The following is an 18,991-nucleotide window of genomic DNA, read 5'->3' as shown; positions in this document are numbered from 1 at the left end:
AACACAAGAGAAAGGGAGGACTACGTAAGTGAGTACAGGAAAGACAGAACTGCCAGAAGTTTGGTTGGTTTAAGGGCACGGTGCAGCAGCTTTACTCCCCATTTAACCAGGTTAAGTGATTACCTTTCCAGTTTGGCCCCATCTGCTCATCACTGCCCTAAGTATGGTGGTTACCAGCCTTCAGACCTGCCAGCATAATTGCATGCATAGCTGCTCCCTGACCTGGCTCTGTCAAAATGAATGCAGCTGAGCTTAAACACCTCTTTTATAGTTCTTGGGGGGCTTTTGTTTCTGCTTTTAGCGTGTCAGGACTAGGTTAGGGAGCAATTAAATGTGCAGCTATGTTGGCAGATCTGAGGGGGCAGCTGGATCAGAAGCAACACATCTGACCATGCTCTAAACAAACATCTGTCCAAAGTCTTAGTCAAACAGATGTGGAGAAACAAATGTACCTAATAAGTCTGGACGTGAAAATATAATTTATGGGAAACTGCATGTATCAAATTTTCTTCTACGAAATGCAATCACTAATTTATGAGATTATAATTTTCCATAGTCACACATGAAGTATCTAGTAGATACTTCAGGAAACCAGCACATACTTTAAATGGATAAATCCAAGCAAGCAATTATTTTTTGTTCTGTCAGGACACTGCTGGCTCCACAGGGTTGTGAACAGCTTGCACCAACTTGAACTGAGGGCATGCTAATCAGCTCTGCATGTTGTTACTAATAAAAATTGAAAACCTTTGGTTTCAGACTGCAATTTTACATATGCTATAAAGCAGATAACTCGGTAATGCTGCAAACGCATTGAGAATTTCTTGTCCTGTGACCCCGGTTGCATTTTTCCAAGCCCATTTCTTGTCCTAGCACAAGATTTTGCAAAGACACAGTAAGAATTGATGCAACCTCCCCCACTCTGATGGGGAGGTTCTGGACCTGCTTCCTAGGCCCCTTCACCACAGGGCAACACAAATGCTGATGCTGGCAAAAGGGGAGCAAAGGTACAAAGGGAGGAACGAGCACCCAGAAGTATCAGCCAGTCAAAGATGCTTCATTTGGCAGCATTGCTGGTCTAAAATCTACATGAAACTGCCTCTTCAAACCAGCTTCTGAAAAAAAAAGATTATTTAGAATCCAGATGATGTAAAAAACTGAATACATTGGTCTACAGGAGAAAGAGGATTTATACTGCTTTGATTCAGTTGTTGCTGATGTGTACATATCTCAAGATACACAATAGTAATAACCAAACAAAAAGCATTTCCTCATTCCATTCTCATGTTCAGCACTTCAGAGAAATCTAACTTCCTCTGTTTCAAAAATCAAAGTAAATAATGTATACAGATTGTAAAGTTCTCTTTAGAAATTAAGAAGTTCATTCAGACTTGATTGACCAAACTGTGTTAGACATTATATATATGAACACTCATACCCTGTTGAATTGTATTGCAGAGCTGAACACTAAAAATAAGCAACTGAGCATGAACATAAAGAATGGAGACTTTCCCAACTAGTTTGAAAATGTACCTACCTCAGTTATCCCCCAAACACTTTTTTTTTATTTGATTTATGTTCTGCTGCTTTAAAAGAAGAAATGGGTCAATATGAAATAATGCACATACTTGTATAGTAGATATTTATACCCAAAATAAACTTTCTCTTGGGAGAATATTTTTACAGCAGCATTTAAAGTCTCCTGGCAATGGTTAGCTAGAAAAGTTATTTATTTATTTAGAATAAAAGTTCTCAGAAATTTTTTAACCACCAACATTTAGGATGCTGGGAATAAGCTTACTAATCAAGTTTCTCCCTTTCTCCCAAATTACTTTTCATTGCATTTAACATTTAGTATTCATACATGCAGAGGAATGCATAGTATGCATTAAGGCAGAGAAAATTATGTTCAAGAAATGTATGGGCTATTTTATAAGAGATGATGTGTACATACAAAGCAATTCAACTTACTACATGCTGTTGAGTCTAATAAGCCTGAAAACAAAACACATTGCCTTGGATGATTAGACTTTTCCTCTTGCACCTACATTTTTAATATTTGGCATACAAATATCAACAATTTATGATTTGCACTTTCTCAACAACAAGGTATGAAACACTAAATAAATACTGTTTTCCCTCAAGATACACAATACTTCTGTTATACAGACTATGAAATGGAAAAAATACTTAGAGGCTGAATCTGGTTTGTGACTCCTAATTTTTTCATTAAATGTAAAGACCTCTTTGCAATGACACATTTGAAGCTTCATTTTAACTAATAGACTGAAGCCCACCATTTTAGACTCAACCACAGATTTTTTTAAGGAAGTGGCAAACCATTGCTGCTAGTTGAGAAAATGAAAATTAGTCCCTAGGAGAGGATACAATCAATGGTGTGTTAATCTAACCTTCAGCTGTTAATGATTTGCACTACTATTTCCCCTGATGCTGTGGGTTCTGCTGAAATATTGTTTTAGCAGTTACTGTCAGCTTTCCCTACCTTTTTTCTGCCTGAAAGGGAAAGACTGAAGTGAAAGTCTTAGCAACAGATTTTGCCTGTGCTATTTTTTCCCCTTTTTTTTCTGACCCAGTTCTTTCACACCATGGAAGCAGAAGACAGAATGGTAAACTGTTCTGGTTTTTTCAGTTCAAGCCTTTTTAGCCAGTCAGTTATTCACAACTCCTCTTACTTACAAAAGAGGTGTTACACTAAGCAGTCACCATTAGAATTGCGATATTAACATGAGATTAAATAATTTAGGAAGTCTGTATTTTGCCAGCTTCTTTCACATGCAGCCAAAAAGCTAAAAGTTTTACGGGTCTCTTTTTTGGAATGAACTGAGGAGGGTCTTGTATTTCCAGACATGAGAACTGCACGAGCAACCTGGAAGAGACTTCTGCTGGTGTAGCAATAAATAAGTGTACTGATCTTGCAGATTTGCCTGATCCTGCAAACTTTGAGTCCTTAAAGATCATTCATTCAGTTGAAACAACCTTGCAAAAGAAAACTGCATAGCCTGCAAGCCAAATTCTGCAAAGTACTGAGTGCCAAAATAATAAAAATACTCAGCACCTTGCAAAGCTGCTTTCCACACACACAATGCTAGTTTTCTTAGCAAGCATTTCTTCTAGGAAAGAGTGTATCTGAAGTGTTTTAGTATTCTTAAAGCTGAAAGGCCTTGTAAAACTATTCAAACCTTCTTTACGGGTATCTCAGTCCCTTTAATTAATTTAGTTATGAATATCTCAAAAAAAAAAAAGGTAAGTATTTAGCATCGAGCGTCGAAAATTTGGGTTAAGTTGAAGAAGCAACATTTGAACTATTTCAATATCAGCTTCATGCACACTAGAAGAAGCTGTATCAGAGTTGTGTGTTGGTCCACACAAATCTAATGTATTGATAAATACTTATCACAGCTTAAAACATACTGAAAAGTTTAATGTTGCTCCTTTCAGATCATGCTCACAAGCCATTAAGAGCAACAAAATGGTTTGAATACAAGTTGAACACTAGCTGAAAAAATAGCTTCACAAAATTCTCTAGTAACTTACACATTACTTTATGTTTGACTATTTTTCATATTGAAAGCTCATGCCTCTTTTTTTCCAATATTTGATGAGTTTCAAAGAGTGTCCTTAAAAGGTTTCATCCATGATATTTACTACTGATAACTAACATAACCATCAGAAATTGTCTTTGTACTGAATGGACCCTGTCAAAATTTTTATTGATTAGAAAGCTTAAAAATATTAACTAAATGTCTAACATTCAATAGATTACAATGTGGGTGTTTACACATTTCAGAAAATGAGTGCTACTAGCCAGAAGGGCTAATTTTATTTTTTTTATTGTTGCTGTGCTCTTTTAATGTATTTTCATCAAGAATCTAGATTGAAGGAAAAGATTTCTAGTAAAATTTGCAATGACAAAAACCAGGGATCTCTAAGTAACAAAGACAACATTTCATGAATTCAGGCTATTTCAGGAGGACCAAATGTATAATCCATGTATTTCTATATGGCCAAATATAAGAACATAGTGCCTATGAATGAGGAATGTAAGCCTCAGAATCCAAAAAACTATTCAGGGATGAAGAATGGCTAAAGGATCTGGGATATATAAAGGGAAGAACAACCAGCAGAAATAGAGAACAAATGACTTCATTATTTGGCACTGATGTAGTAATTTCTGAAATATGGAGTGCACTTGAGACATCAACACTAAGAAGGCTGAAAAACCACAGAGAATTCAGAAAAAGAACTGTGGGAATAATTAAAAGACTTGCAAATACACCATATAGTCAAGCTCAAATAATAAAAACTTTTCTTCATATAATGAAGAGATTGTATACAATTTGATGGTCATCTGCGAATTCATACATGGGGAATAGAAATGTAATCTCATACGAAAAGATGTAATAAAATCTATCATCTGGAAGCTCATACCATGCAAAGGCAGATCTCAAACATGATATTCCTTACAAGTAATTAGAGCTTCTGAAAAACACTTGGAGGTATTTACATAAAGAATTTGCTATATTCCCTCTTACTGGAATCCACAGTTAACCCACAGTGGCTGTTTGTTTAAAATACAAATCTGTTCGTCGTGAACTAATTCAGGTAAATCTTACAGCATTTATATCGGAGAGTAGATTGGATGGTCATGTTTCCAATAATTCTTCAATTCCATTGAAGTCAAACACAAGATTGACGGCATTCAAAGAACTTTGGATCACATGCATATTTGCAATTCTATCAATCTGGTTATATGCACAGAATTTTGTTTTTAAAGGCTAATAAAAATAATAGATGTGGTTTGTCAGTTTTGTTTTATTATCTTCTTTCTGTATTTTAATGAACTAAAATTCAGATTTTAACATATAGTCTAACATAAGATATGGTCAAGTCAGCTGAAATCCCAAAACTGGCAAAAGGTGACAGCCAGATGAACAGAACTGGAGCGGAACAATATTCTGCAAGTATCATATTTAGCCTTACAGATTAGAAAGGCTTTACACACTTTGCTAAAATTAAGTTACATAAAGAAAGATCCAGATGCCTTGTTTAATCATTTTGGGTTATCAATAACAACTTCAAAATATAATTCTCTTTTCTTCCTTCTTAGTGATTAAAAAGCAATCTCAAGATTGTATACATATACTTACTCTGGCAATCGAGACAGGATACCCAAGGAAAGAGAACTTATGCCATCATTAATCCGACCCGACAGTTTGCGCTTCTGAATCCAGCTGACAGCAAATTCCAGCCCAATAAAAGTAATGAAGAATGGAATACTCTGAAAAAAAAGTTTGAAACAAAAGAAGTCACAACACAACTAAAATTAGTTACACCTTTCCAGCAGCAGTTTATGCAGCCAGATGCTTCTCAGATTGGCTGGCACCTTACTAGCTACTACTGTGATAAAGCTCTTACAAATCAGAACAACCAAAGCTACCATTTAATCCATAACACCAGCATAAATTCATTGCAGTAACCTCCAACCACATAGTTTTCTTTTGTATATTCTGCACATGAACTGTTAAAAGGTATCATAACAAAACACAAAAGTCTTTCCAAACTCATATTTCTCATATTCAAGTGAATCAGCAAGGGCAGCAACGTTTGTGGATTTCTCTAACCACAAGGTAGAATAGAATCTGGTTTTTATTTGATATGTACAAAGTTTTCTGAATGTGTTCAGCCCCTGAACTTGGCATCCAATATTATTATCTGAAAGGCATAGTAAAGTGAGTTTATTTCTACTCAGCATTTCTGTTGCCATGCTTTTTGCTTCAGACAGCAGCAGCTCTTCCATATGCGTTTTCATCAGAGAACCCAGTAACTATGCAGCCCATTCCAATTTGTGCAATACATGTCTTCTTTCCAGACCAAGTAGCAACAATATAATGTTCTCCTTTTTTTTTGGATTGTACTGACTATAAAATAATTTTCTGCCTTTCTGAACAAAGTATAATGATGAGCAAGACTTAAACATTTCTCATTCAAAACTGTTTTAGTTGAGGATTCAATTCTCACTGTCCATCTTACACCCCCAACCAACTGCCAAGTTGAAAATGCACAACAGCAGCACCCAGTAGTGTTGGTGAAAAGTGTGGCTATGACTAGTAGTAGCACTGGTAACATTTTAGTGACATTGTTTTTTACCAGCAGAGAAAGACCCTTAGACCTGTTCTCAAATTTTCATCATCACAGGCAACAAAAACAAAAAAGCCTTGAGTAACAGTAATTGGTAGAGCATATACTCTTTTTACTAACAATGGAATCTTAACAGTCCTTGTACTTCATGTGTGGAAGGAATGACAAGGCAGTGGCAGCATATTAGCCACTGCCACCAAAATCTAGAAGTCCTGTTGCAAAGAAAATGGAGTTATCAGACCTCCGTGTCTGTGAATGTTCCTTCAACTGCCTCCCTCGCTCTGTAGAAAGTTCTTAGGTGACCTTTGAAACATTCAGACAATTGCTTTTTTACTATATTAAGGAAAAATATTCCCACCATGTTTTGTAGGGCAAGAGAAACGCAAGACCAGTGAGACGTTCTGCACCTCTATGGGAGGCACCACACTGCCAAACTTGACCTATTACTCTTTTGCTGCTTTTGCCCTCTTCGAATGACCCGCAACCGCATACAGCTTCACTGACTGAAACCCTCCAAGCTGCACTGCTGTAGGAGAGAGGCTGCTACTGCCTATACAACATTTTAATGGAAGAAGCATGTTGCCTGTGCAAATGCCATTGCATTTTGGAGGGTGCTCATTTTTTGTTGCCAAGTGAGATATGATCTGGGAATTCCTACCAGGCTGGGACACTAAAGAGACTAAGATGGATATAGACCAGATTGCTCAGTCGAAGAAGAATTGGATGATTCAAACCATGCAAGCAGTAAGAGATTTATGGCGTCTAGGAAATGTGAAAGTTCATAAACTTCAGCAGCACAGGGTTAGGTTACAATAACAGATGAACAGAGATTAATATCAACATGACACTTTTTAATTTAGGTGCCTAGCTTGCTCTGTTACAGCATTTTAGGCGTATAAAAGCCTGTTTGTGGTATGTACTAAATGATGACATAAAAAACTCAGAAAGCAAAGGAAGACCTATGCATAAAGCCTAAACAACACCCAAGAAAACCAATGTGATAAATCTTTCAATATTTGAAATCAGTAATAAGGAAAGAAATAAAAAGAAGCTCCATTACCTTCCATTTGAAATCAATTAAGTATTCTAGGAAAATATAAATACTTCTTTGTTTTGCTCTATCTATCTACTTCATTTCTGAGTAGAAAAGATTTTTAATGTACTTTTCTTAATTGGTATCATCAAAGAACAGATTCCTAATTTATCAAAAAAGACTGATCACCACAGCTGTACATTCCATCAGAGAAAAAAAAATATTTAATAAGAAAAACTAAGAAACACTTGACCACAGTATTAGGAGCCAGGTCTAACACAGACTACAAACAGTCTGAAGGTATGAAAAAGCAGAAGCTGCACAGCAAATGGAATGGGTTCAGGACAGAAAAAGTGGGATACTTTTTTCATGAAATGAAAACAGTTAATGGGAAATGTACAATGTCTGTATTCTATGCAATGATTCACTTTACCCAGCAATCTCTGAAACAGTTAAAACACTTGATTTTATACTAATGCACATTATTATAACTCCTTTCTCATTGACTTCATTAAATATTTTCTTCCCACTGGGAAGCTGTGAAACAGCCAAGCATTTGACAGCACTTTTTGACTCACAAATAGGTAGTGTCATAGCAAGGAGGATAAAGAAACATTCAGAAAGCCTTAACCTCCTGCCCATCAAGGAGCTTGCAAAAGGAAAGACTTATGGCATACCCCTTACTATCTAAGAAATTACTACCCGTCTACCATACACTGCATTAAGCCTTGCCCAAAGCAGATCAAAGGGATGAACTACGTCAAGGCTAGTATGTATTATTTATGTGACCATAACATCTATTGTCATGGAGCAGGATCATACTGTGTTAGATGCAGCACAAACAGAATGAAAAGGCATTCCCTGTCCAAAAGATCCTACTGTGTAAGGATGAGATGTAATACAACAGAAGGATACTGCAAGTAATTCAGGAAAAAAGGAGACAGTAAGAGAGAAAATACTCTCACCAGCCTAATCACTACTTTTTTTTTGCTTCAAATTAAAATGGTAGTGAAGACATCTAAGAACCTGTTGAGATGGGTAGCTTTGCAACAGTTTTCAACAGTTGTCCCTACAAACAAAATGACACAAAGTTAAGAAATAGCCACTGTTGTCATCACAGGTCAGAGACAGAAGTCAGATACTTTTGGTATCTTCTGGTCTATGTTTTACTCTCTCTCTGTTTCCAGTTGTTGGGGTTTTTTTCTTCTCCCATCACCAGAAATACTCAACGGAGATTTGCATGAGGTTGTGGCTTACTTGAATGACTGATCCATAACTTGAAAGCCTTACTCTGAGTACTTAGTAAGAGGGTTCAGAATGCAAAGGACCATTTTAAATCAGTTTCTGCTTTATACTGTTGCAAAAAAAAAATAATATTCTAAGTTGAAACGCAGCATACATTCATAGTTTTATTGCTTTTCTTGAAACAGTTTCTATTTTCTTAAAGTCCCAGATTCTTATAAGATTCTCAACTTTCAAGTAAAACTAAATATGAAGGTTCTGTGCCTCATTATTTAGAAGCAAACCCTAAAATGTGAATTGAGTTTAAATGTGAACTTGGTCTTTAGGCTCTCAAGAGAGTAAATAGAAAAGAAAAAAAAATATTCTTAAATTGAAATTAATTTCATTTTGAGGTTGAAATTATGAAAATTATGAATTTATGGTTCATGAAAACTATATTTGGCATAAAAAGCAGCATTCCTTATGCCTATCTGTAGATTATGAGAAAATTAAAAAAGAAATAAAATAAAAAGCAATCAAAAACAATCAACAGAGCAGAGTCTAATCTTATACCCATACAAAAAAGGGTGCTCTTAAAAGGAAAGGGCAAGCATCAGTACAGATTTGTAAGTCAGAATGTTCTGCCCTGCAGAAGGAAAATCAATATACTCTCCTCAGAAATAAGGGAAAATCAAGGGGTTTGAATTCTACATTCACATTTTGTCACATTTATGTGACAAAAACTCACATAAAAATAAATTCTATGACGATAATCCAAGATTCAGACCCCTTTTCCCAGAATTTTGAAGATTAGTTGAAAGGGTGACTTTTCCCTGGGTGCTGCTGCAGAGCTTTTCTACTTGTCGCTGGTAGCAGCTGATCCACACATGTTTTAAACAGGACTTGGGGCCTTCACATTCAACTCTGCCAACATACAGAGCACAATGCGGCGACCAGGAGCTGTCCTGCCTCTGAAAGTGGAAGTAATATAACCACAGACAGAAAGTACACTGCATAAGTTAAGCTAACCAAACCATTGTGTTCCCAAAGTTAGAGCTGCTTCACCCACTGCTGTCATTTCCTGCCTAGTTATAACAGCACAGACTAAACTCTAGCTCTAAGCAGCCACTCTGACAAAGTGTATATATTTCCTAAACCTCCCAAGTGCTCAGTTTTGTAGATCATTAAACCCATGAATATTTGAATGAACTAGTAGGTTCTGCCACCTGTCTAATTTTGGAAGGTGCAAACCCCCACAGCTGTAGCCATGTGATCTACTGTACTAGAAATACTCTCATCTGTCTAATATACATGACAGATCACAGATCCAAGATGCAAATCCACCTGCTATACAGTGTCTCAGGAAAATAAAAAAAAAAAAAAAAAAAAAAGAAAGAAAACCCCACACACTACTTAGGGATGCAAATGTAATCAGTAGTTTGTTTCACACATGCATCATCATGATTGTTATTTTAAAAAAGTGTGAATTATTTGAGCTGAGGCTTTCATTTAATATCAGGTCTACACTAGAATTGTTTTTTTCTTCTGTGTAGGGTTGATCTCAAACATCCACTTGTACCAACCTCCATCTTTACCAACTCAAGGGGTTACCACTCCAACCCCTCCTTGAAAGGCTCATCAGTTCACTATTAAATCTATTCCTGATGATTCCAATGTTTATGCTGCTCTTTCAATTGTTCCCTAAACAGTCCAAGAAAAGCAGCTAGAGAGGGACTGTAGATAGTTACCTTCTGCCCACAAACATGGCCAGAAGAGGAAGGATGAGCACTGTCTAAGCTCAAACCAAAACCATAGAGTTAAAACAGTTATACCCCTAAAATACTTTCATACAACCACATGACCAAGCTTCAAAATATCTGTTCTAGAAACAAACACACTGGACAAGAGGGAAATCCAGTACAGCTAACTCAAGATAGGAATTATACAAAAGTATAACTGTAATGGGAAACCCATTTTTAGTGCAGTTTTTTGTGAGATACTCCTTTAAAAATATATCACAGCAGTGCTCTACAACAGCATAAGTCTGCAGGTACTTTTATAATTCAAAGAAGTATTAAGAATCCTTACACAAACTTACAGGTATGTGCCCAGTATAAGAAATTCCATGTTTGGCCAAGGTCTGAGCTTAATATTTCACACAGGAGAGGAAAGCCCCGGGATATTAAGGAATGCTGTTGACAAGAAAGTGAATGATACTCTTTTGGAAATGTGGGAGCAGTACAAGGGACTGAGATAACAGGTAAGAGCTGGAGGGAGATATCAGCTGACAAGGCAAAACCATCAAGCTCTAGAGTCTTCCTTGACCATGACGCTATAGATTAGTTGCAAAACACCTCTGAGGACAGCAGTCCATCGACCAGACACTGCACACACATGCTGAGCTTGCAGCAGCTGTCTGCTTACCCTATCCAAAAGGGCAACCTTTGCTGATAACATCCATCAGTGAGGGGCTGCTGCATACTACAATTCCAAGAAAGCTGCTCCTAGTGTTACACTGCCCAGCCCTGCAAAACCCATGACATCCCCATTGCAGCCTGACAGCAGCTGCACAGCAGTCCAAGGTACACCTGACAGAGAAGCTAGTCAGAACTACGAAGATCCATGTAAAAAGTTCAGATCTTCAGTGAAGCTGGGCTAAATTTTCTTTGTCAAGTGCAAAACAGTGTTTACCTGCGGTTTCTGTGAACAGCTGACATCGATCTGGGTTCAGCAGGAGCTGACTGTCAAGATACATACAATAGACACGACAGAACAGAGCAAAGGTACCTTCTTGGAAGTGGATAAACTGGCAGGGCAGGAGCAGAGGGAGAGATATGCTGCTGCCTGCCGACAAGGGAGTTCTCACCCCTGACCTCTGTACTCTTGCATTGGAGCTTTACGACACAGCACTGTTCCAGCACAAATATTTGTTCTAAATTCTCTTAAACAATCTTTATTTTTTATTTTAAATAGAAACTTTTTATTTTTCTTTCTTTCACTGAGCTTGTACCACTTGCCTTAAGCGCTCAAAGAGACCTGACTTTTTTATTTCTTTAAGAATGGTAACAGCCAAACATAGTATCATGTTTTCTGGTTTACTCAGTTCAGTTTGCTGTCAGCTTGTCAGTGCTGATGGATATAACATTAACATCAACCTTCCGATATTTGGGGTGCTTCTCTGAAAACTTTAGCTCCTGGTGTCAGGAGAAAGCATCTGAGCCTTCATTTAAAATACATGAAGATAAGGGGCACGGTTACTCTGGCAGCTTATAGGCAGAAAACCCAGGAGTGAAAGCCGCCAGAGAAACACGAGGTATTTAATTTTCATTTAGGTGCCCTTTCGCGGACATCGTTTCTTTGGGCCGCCTGTGGTTTTTTACAGAAGCGGAGGTGGGCGGAGGGGAGAAGGGCGAGGAGCGCGGGCGAGGAGCGCTGCCGGGGGTGGGAGAGGAGGGGACTCTTACCTTCTCCACGTAGTCGGGCACCTCCTCCAGCGAACCGAAGGAGCTCTCGCCGGGCGGCAGCGCGTAGAAGAGGGCGCGGAGCTGCTGGCCCGGCGCGGGGTCCCGCGGGCCGCCCGCCTCGCTGCCCGCGGCCATGGCCCCGCCGCGCTGCCCCCGCTCCGCTCCGCGGGTGCGCACAGCGCGGACCGACCGACAGACGGACGGACGGACCGACCGACCGCCCACCCACAGCACCGCGCCGCTCAGCCCCGCGGCCTCGCCTCCTCACCCCGTGGAGCTGCGGGCTTAAGGGCTTCTGTGGGGAAAGCCTCCCGTTTCTTATTTCTCTGCATCGTGCTGTTTTGGAGGTTTGCTTGGCATGGCGGTTCTTTTTTGTATGTGTCATCACTACCTGGCCTGCTTCTGGAAGCTGAGAAAGCCCCGCACACACCTTTCCTGCCCACTGCACACCCCAGCTCCCTTTGTACCCTCAAAAATGTCAGAACCTCAAAAAACAGCAGAGCTCAAACTGTCCTTTCTCGATTTTACACAGTTTTCCACGCAAAAAATAAAAAATACTGCTCAGGTTTTGACTTCTGCATAAAAATAAAATGTTAAGCATTTTGAGAAACAGGCCAAGGTGTCCTTTGTTGGCGCCTTTGTTCAGCTGTATGGGCCAGCCCAGCATTCTTCACGTTATAACATTCTATTTTGTAATAGGGCTTATCACAGCTCAGTTTTATGCAGTTCAGTTAACATGACTACACTGAAGGTAGCCTCTGGAAGCCATCAATCCTGCTTTCATTTACGTAGAGTTAAAACTAGGGAAATACAAAGAAACAGTGAAAACAAATGCATGCTAGATCCTTATAGAAAATTACTTTTAAAAAATGGGAATAAGGACAGGTTTTTACATTCAACGCTTTCAATCTGAAGCTAAGGATCATGTCAAATGTTTAGCAATCACACTTGATGTTTAGTGTTAGTACAAATAATAAGCTTTGTGATAGATTAGTCAGAAATAAAAATGAAATGTCCCAACAATTCCTTCATTTCAAATGTTCAGTTCTGCTTGCAGTCAGCCAAAGAAATGGACTGTAGATCCTGCTGTTAAGGATTTTACCACAATTTAAATTCTAGCAGTAATTAAATTAAGAAAAACATTTTACTTTGAATCAACCCTTAATTTTGGAAAGGAACTATGCAAGATAATTTCAGCTGAAGTAGAGCAGGGATATCAGAAAGTCATTGGACATACCAATAAAATATTTTACTTTAAATTGAGTAAGGCACAAGTATTGTAAAGTGGCATTGATGATGAAATAAAGTTGGGCACTCTCTCAATATATATATAGTTTATACTAGTATTATGATATAAGGGAAAAAAATAAAATTTAAGTTCTTTAAAATTGCATCCTAATATTCTCAATGTCACTGATTTATGATAATCTCAGGTTCTTCCAGAACTCTAGTTATTAACTTCTAAAATATCAATCTAAATGAAAATTCAAAATTTACTCAAAATCACACAAATCAACAGCATTCTGACTAGATCTTCATTGCAACCAGTGGTAGAAAACATCTTCTTGTTCATTTAGATTAGCTTTAGTATTTCTATGACATTACTCTCACATTCAAGCTCCTTTAACTCACCATAACCTCAGTCACACCCTCTCAGTAGGCTCTCCCGAGCCCTTCACTGTTCTGGTGCTGGTGTTCATCTTGCTCCACCATCAGCTCACAGAGTTAAAAATGGCCTAAACTTAATCCCATAAAAATTGTTATCAGTGAACTGTATTGGGGGACCACTCTGGGGTAAGAACAGTTAGCAGGGAAAGGGAGCCCATGGCCACACAAGCTGAGATGCATTTCAGGTACCATGGAACCAGTACATCGTATCACACCATTCTGGGAAATAAGGTAATCCATCAAGTTTTTAGGACTTTCTACTTTCTTAAAAATTATTATTTTGGACCGTCATTTCACTGTAAGTTGTCACCCCAATATCACTGCAGTGAAGCTCTTGCTTTCAAAACCAAAGGAAAGAATTTGGACTTGATCACATTTCACAGGGGAAAAAGGTGGGTTGCGTTTTCCAGCTTCTATCCAGGGAAGAATAGCTGATAGCACTACAATAGCTACACTTCTGGTGAGGAGAAGAACAATTTTAAATCTTATCTGGAGCATCTATGAGTGTTTGACAGGCTCCAGTAGTCTGGCTCGACAAGTGTAGCTGCTTTGTCTACTTATGCCTTGAAATTTAGCATGCAGTTTTCAGTGCTCATTCTTTTTGCTGCTAAGGAAGAAAAAGAAAATAAAGTACTCAGGAATGTTCCTTTGTTGGAGGCACTAATCCTTTCCCAGACAATGCTACCTCCATTCAGTGACCTTGCAGAATTTTTTTGCGAGAGTTACTTTTTTAAATTATTTTATTTCCTACAAAGAGTTAATCTACTTTTTTTCCTCTTCACCACAACAAAAGAATAGAAAAGCTGATATTTCCCATCCTATACTGCCATAAAAAATGCAGAAGGATGTTCTGTCTGGAGACTGGGCTTCTGCTGTTGACTAGTAGATCATTCCAGTAACTAAGGCAACAAAGGCCTCTGTTCTACTTAGAGGAAATTGGGAAGCTGGCCTAACATGATCTGTAGGTGGATCATATTTTGTTTTCTCTAAAGAGCTCCATCCCACCCACTCCATGAACAGAGAACGCCCAGAGTCTTCCTGTTTGGGTCTCTCTAAGCACTAAAACAGCACTAAATAATAAAGTCATAAAGGGAATTAGGGCAGGTTGAAATTGGGATGGGCCATATAGTCTGCCTTGGCAGTCATTCACAGCAAACTGAATCATATCCAGAATGGAGCTGGGCTTAGTATGCTCTGTTTATGTGGTAGTATCTTTGAATATAGAAATACTTTGTATGATGAGTACACTGTGAAAAGCAGCTGTCAGAATAATTTTGTATCACCATTCCACCTATACACACCTATGCTTGGCAGTGGATGACATTAGGGGAGCACTAAATGCATCAGCATTATTATAAAACTGGTATTACAAAATATTTGCAATGTTGTCTTTGTCAGTGATAAACTGTACATCATACAGTACCATTTAAGAAAAAAATAGTCTTATTTAATTTGTTGATATTATAAGCAATATGTATTAATGCACAGTTCTTAATAATAGCATACTACTGACTCCAGAAACCTGAAGACAGGGATATTTTGAGTATTAATCAACATCGTGCTATGCACTTGGCCACTTACTGCTACCTTTCCATTTTTTCTGCACAGAACTGGTAATGACAGAAGAGTATTCCTATATGATCATTCTAAATTATTTAATTCAGTTCAACTTATTAGCAGAATCAATTTATTCAAGGGTTGCCAAGATGTCCAGCAAAAATAATACACCCTTTAGTGAGTCTGTTGGTGATAAATGTACATAGTAGTCTTAGAATTTTATCCTCTTATGTTTGTTTGTTATTCCTGATCCTATAGAAGGTTATTGTTCATTACTTTGTTTTTCTTGGTTTTTTTTGTTTAGAGGTTTTTTGGTTGGTTTTTTTTGGTTGGTTTTTTGTTGTTGGTTTGTTGGGTTTTTTTCAACACAGTGGTAGATCTGCTGTCTTCTGTAGATCTGCTGTCTTCTTTCTCTTATGGAGAAAATATTTTTTAATTTTTTTTATTTCTAAAATTCCTTATCTTCCTTCTTTTGTCACCTAATGTATTGACCTTGGGAATCATTTGCACCTTAGACTCTGGTCCCCTCCTTAGCTGAGCCGGATGCTGATTTTCTCCTAGAACATGTGTGGGTAGCACTGTTTTCTACTTCTTTGTTTTTAATTCCTCTATCATTTACTTTGCCCTAGCACTAAGACTGACGGGATTGCTCCATGAGTTTATTTCACAAACTCACATAGCAAGAAATCAAGCCAGAAAATAAACAGTTTTATATTTCTCCACTGCTCTAGTGAACTAAGTGGCTAAAAAGAGTGCCCACAGATTGCAGGAGTTGGCATGAAACCACAGGAGAAAGTGCAAGACCACACAGCTACAGAGATGGGAGAATGAAGTGGAAAGAGGACTTCTTCATTTCAGTAACAGCAAGTTATTAGAGCAACTGAACATTCATGGAGTCACTGCGTCCTGTGCATTTGTCAAAAATATGGCTTTGGCAGGCTATCATATGTCAGCAGGGAACTACATCCAAGCAGTTGATACTTCCTTCACATCAGCACTTCAGGACCTTTGTTTCAAAGTTTTCCTTTTTTTTTTTCCTCTGGAATGTCAGTCTCTACCAGGATGGAATCTTTTCTTTTATTTGCCTGTGCTGTGTATACTGCATATTATGGGTTGGTATTGGTTGGACAGGAAAGTTCCCTGGTACTTCATCTTCTAGCTACCACACGTGGATGGGGTCATGTGACATCTTCTGGAAGGACAGAAGAATGGTGCTCTCCATGGGATCCACAAGGGACCATTGGTCTGCCAGGAAGCCAGAAGGGGATAGTTCAAGGGGTGTAGCAGATGAAAGATGTATCATGAGATGAGGAGGCAGAGACCTGATCAGAAAGAGGACAAGAGTGGCCCAGAGCCATAGGAGGGAGGTTATTCTGTAGACAGAGGAGCTTTACAGAGGTTGCTGCAGAAAAGCAGCTGAGATTACAGGCTGAGGCATATACTGGAAGTAATGGCTCACCCTATTAGGATACAGTGAGCAGCAGGAATTAGTATTCATGCTCTGAATACCAATTGGTATTTTTATTAGTGCTCATCAAAAAGCTCAGTGTTCTCTATTTTAGAAGCTACTTCAGTTTAAGTTTTTCTATTATAGTAAAACTGTTAGGGGGAAAATCCTTTCAGTGTGATTGCTTTGCTGTCTGGGAAGACAGACAAGGAGATACATCCTGAAGCTCTGCCTGATTTTGAAAACTAAATCACAAGCAGAAAGTCCTGTAACATGTTTACTTATTAGCCTTCTTGAACAGTGCTGTAACAGAAAGAAGTTCCAAAGAGAGCCTAAGTAGTGGTTTCAGCCCACCCCCCCTTCTAGCTGTATGTTCTGCACTCTTGGTGCACTCTGTGCAAACCTTGGTAGTCATTAGACACTGCACTGAGCCATTTTAACATCAACAGAAAAAATGACCCAACAAAGCACTAAAACTGGCTTGAGTTGTTCTGGTCTGAAGACATGACAGAGATTCACAACAGAAAGGGTTATCAGGGCAACATGGTAGTCTAGATTCTACCCTGCTGAGGAAAGCTTGGGAACTTCAGAACTTCAACCTTATCCATCTCATGTCTGAGCTCTGTAGAAAGATTTGTCAATAAGCCAGCATGCGGTCTAACTAAATGATTGCTAATCCTTTGTCGGCATGACTCATCACCTGGGCTGTCAGCTGCCCATGGCTGGGCTCCTCATATGCCCCATCTATTGGTTGTTCAGCTACCAATCTGCTAAAGAGGTAAATCCTTAATTAGGGAAGTTATTGGCACTCTGTGAAGTTCTCTTAACTCTGCACAACCTGAATCAGCTCCAAGAAACTGCTTTTAAGCCATAAGCGGCCCTACACCAGCTGACTTGCTTGTGCCCAGCTCTGATGCAGACAACTCAGTTGTCTAATGAGTCAGGGAGCAGTCATCAGGGTACTCAGGCAAGCTGAAGAATAAGGCAGACACCATTTTGGAGTATTTTTGTAACATTTTCCATCATTTTATGCATTTGAAGTACTTAAACCTTTTGTTCTTACTGAGGAAAAAATGTGGTGGTTTTTTGTTTGGTTTTTTTTTTTGGTGGGAGAGGGGATGGGATGGGAGTTACTGGAAAAATAAATTCCATCTTCAAGGCAGGCCTACCAAGTAACTTGAGAAGAACAGCCTGCCCACCTGTTGTATTTTTCCAAATTTTATTTGGCATGCTCTGCTGTGCAATTTCTTGCACTTTTATTTCTGAAAATCTTAGTTTAGTTTATTAGGAACACTAGGATTCAGGTTGCTTTGTGCTGTAGCCTACATGATAGGTCAGCATTATATAGCTTAGAACCTCAGATTCAGTATAGATTGCTTTATACATCAAGATCATTTGATCAGACATGCTATAACCTATTTAACAGGTCTTTGTGCTCTCTGACCCGTGATTATAACTATTTGTTATTGCCAGAACAGTCTCTGATGTTTTTGAATTAGGAACAGATGAATATCAACAAATATCCAAATGGATGAATACCCAGAATTCTGAAACATCTCATGATATGAGATGCACACATAAGATAATAGCACATGCTGCCACTTTACTCCATGTGCACAAGCAGACATTGTTTGAGTCATTTCTGAGTGGAAGAATGTGAAGTACAATGTTTCAAGCAAGACTACTCAAAACACTGATTTTTTTTTTTTAAAGTAAAGAACAGTCAGAGAATTTTAAAGATTATTCCCATATATGTGAAATTCAACAAAAAGACAGTTGTCATAAGTTAACACTGAACATATTTTTAAAGATGTATTCTAGTACCAGCAGCAGACGTACTTGATAAAAATCACTGTAATATTTTAAAACTTAAGATCTTGAAGAATCATTTGGCCTTAAATCAACTATTTTTCTTTATTGTGAGGAACGGGGAATAATTTCTCTTTCTTGGGAAAACCACATAGTTTCTACTTCTATCTAGCATGCAAATTCCTAGTCCTTGAGGGAGAGATTATTTTCTGTGTATTACTCCCTTGAATAAACTACAGTGAGTTATAACTGCTGAGTGCAATTAATGTGTTTGAATAAAATAAAAAGAGTAAAAAGCTTAGGTACCAAAAGGGGTGAAACACTTTTGGAAAGGTGGAAATCCCCTTTTTCTTTTCTTCCAGTGAATAAGTTACCTGGGCCTCTGGCAGGCAACAAGCCTCCTATGCTAGTAAGCATGTTAGGAGATGAACACTGTCAGCTCTCCACCACTCAAAGGGACTCTACAACTACTGTCCCCTACCACTTCAGATTGAGTGCTCACTTCTGGTCCAGCTGCCTCTGTGCTCACCCTTGGCAGAGTTTGTTCCCCTTCCTTGCCTTTAAGCCAGTGCATCAATACTGCAAATTCATGTCTGAGGGCAAAGAAAGAGCCTTTCTTCTGCTGCCCAGAAT

The 18,991-nt window shown here is 38.4% G+C and overlaps 1 protein-coding gene across 1 annotated transcript in view; it reads right to left on the bottom strand.

Annotated features, from left to right (window-relative positions):
• AGMO (alkylglycerol monooxygenase) overlaps positions 1–12,012 on the bottom strand; it is a 188,987-nt gene extending 176,975 nt beyond the window's left edge. The window contains exons 1-2 of the mRNA XM_032708002.1: positions 11,878–12,012; positions 5,169–5,299 (exon numbers count right to left, since the gene is read on the bottom strand). Coding sequence (XP_032563893.1) covers positions 5,169–5,299; positions 11,878–12,012 — 266 coding nt within the window. The remainder of the gene's footprint in view (positions 1–5,168; positions 5,300–11,877) is intronic.
• Between the last annotated feature and the right edge of the window lie 6,979 nt (positions 12,013–18,991).

The sequence above is a fragment of the Chiroxiphia lanceolata genome, chromosome 1 (genome assembly GCF_009829145.1).
Source record: "Chiroxiphia lanceolata isolate bChiLan1 chromosome 1, bChiLan1.pri, whole genome shotgun sequence".
Taxonomy (NCBI): Eukaryota; Metazoa; Chordata; class Aves; order Passeriformes; family Pipridae; genus Chiroxiphia; species Chiroxiphia lanceolata.
Note: the sequence above shows the minus strand (reverse complement) of the source record. Positions and strands in the feature narration are given on the sequence as shown.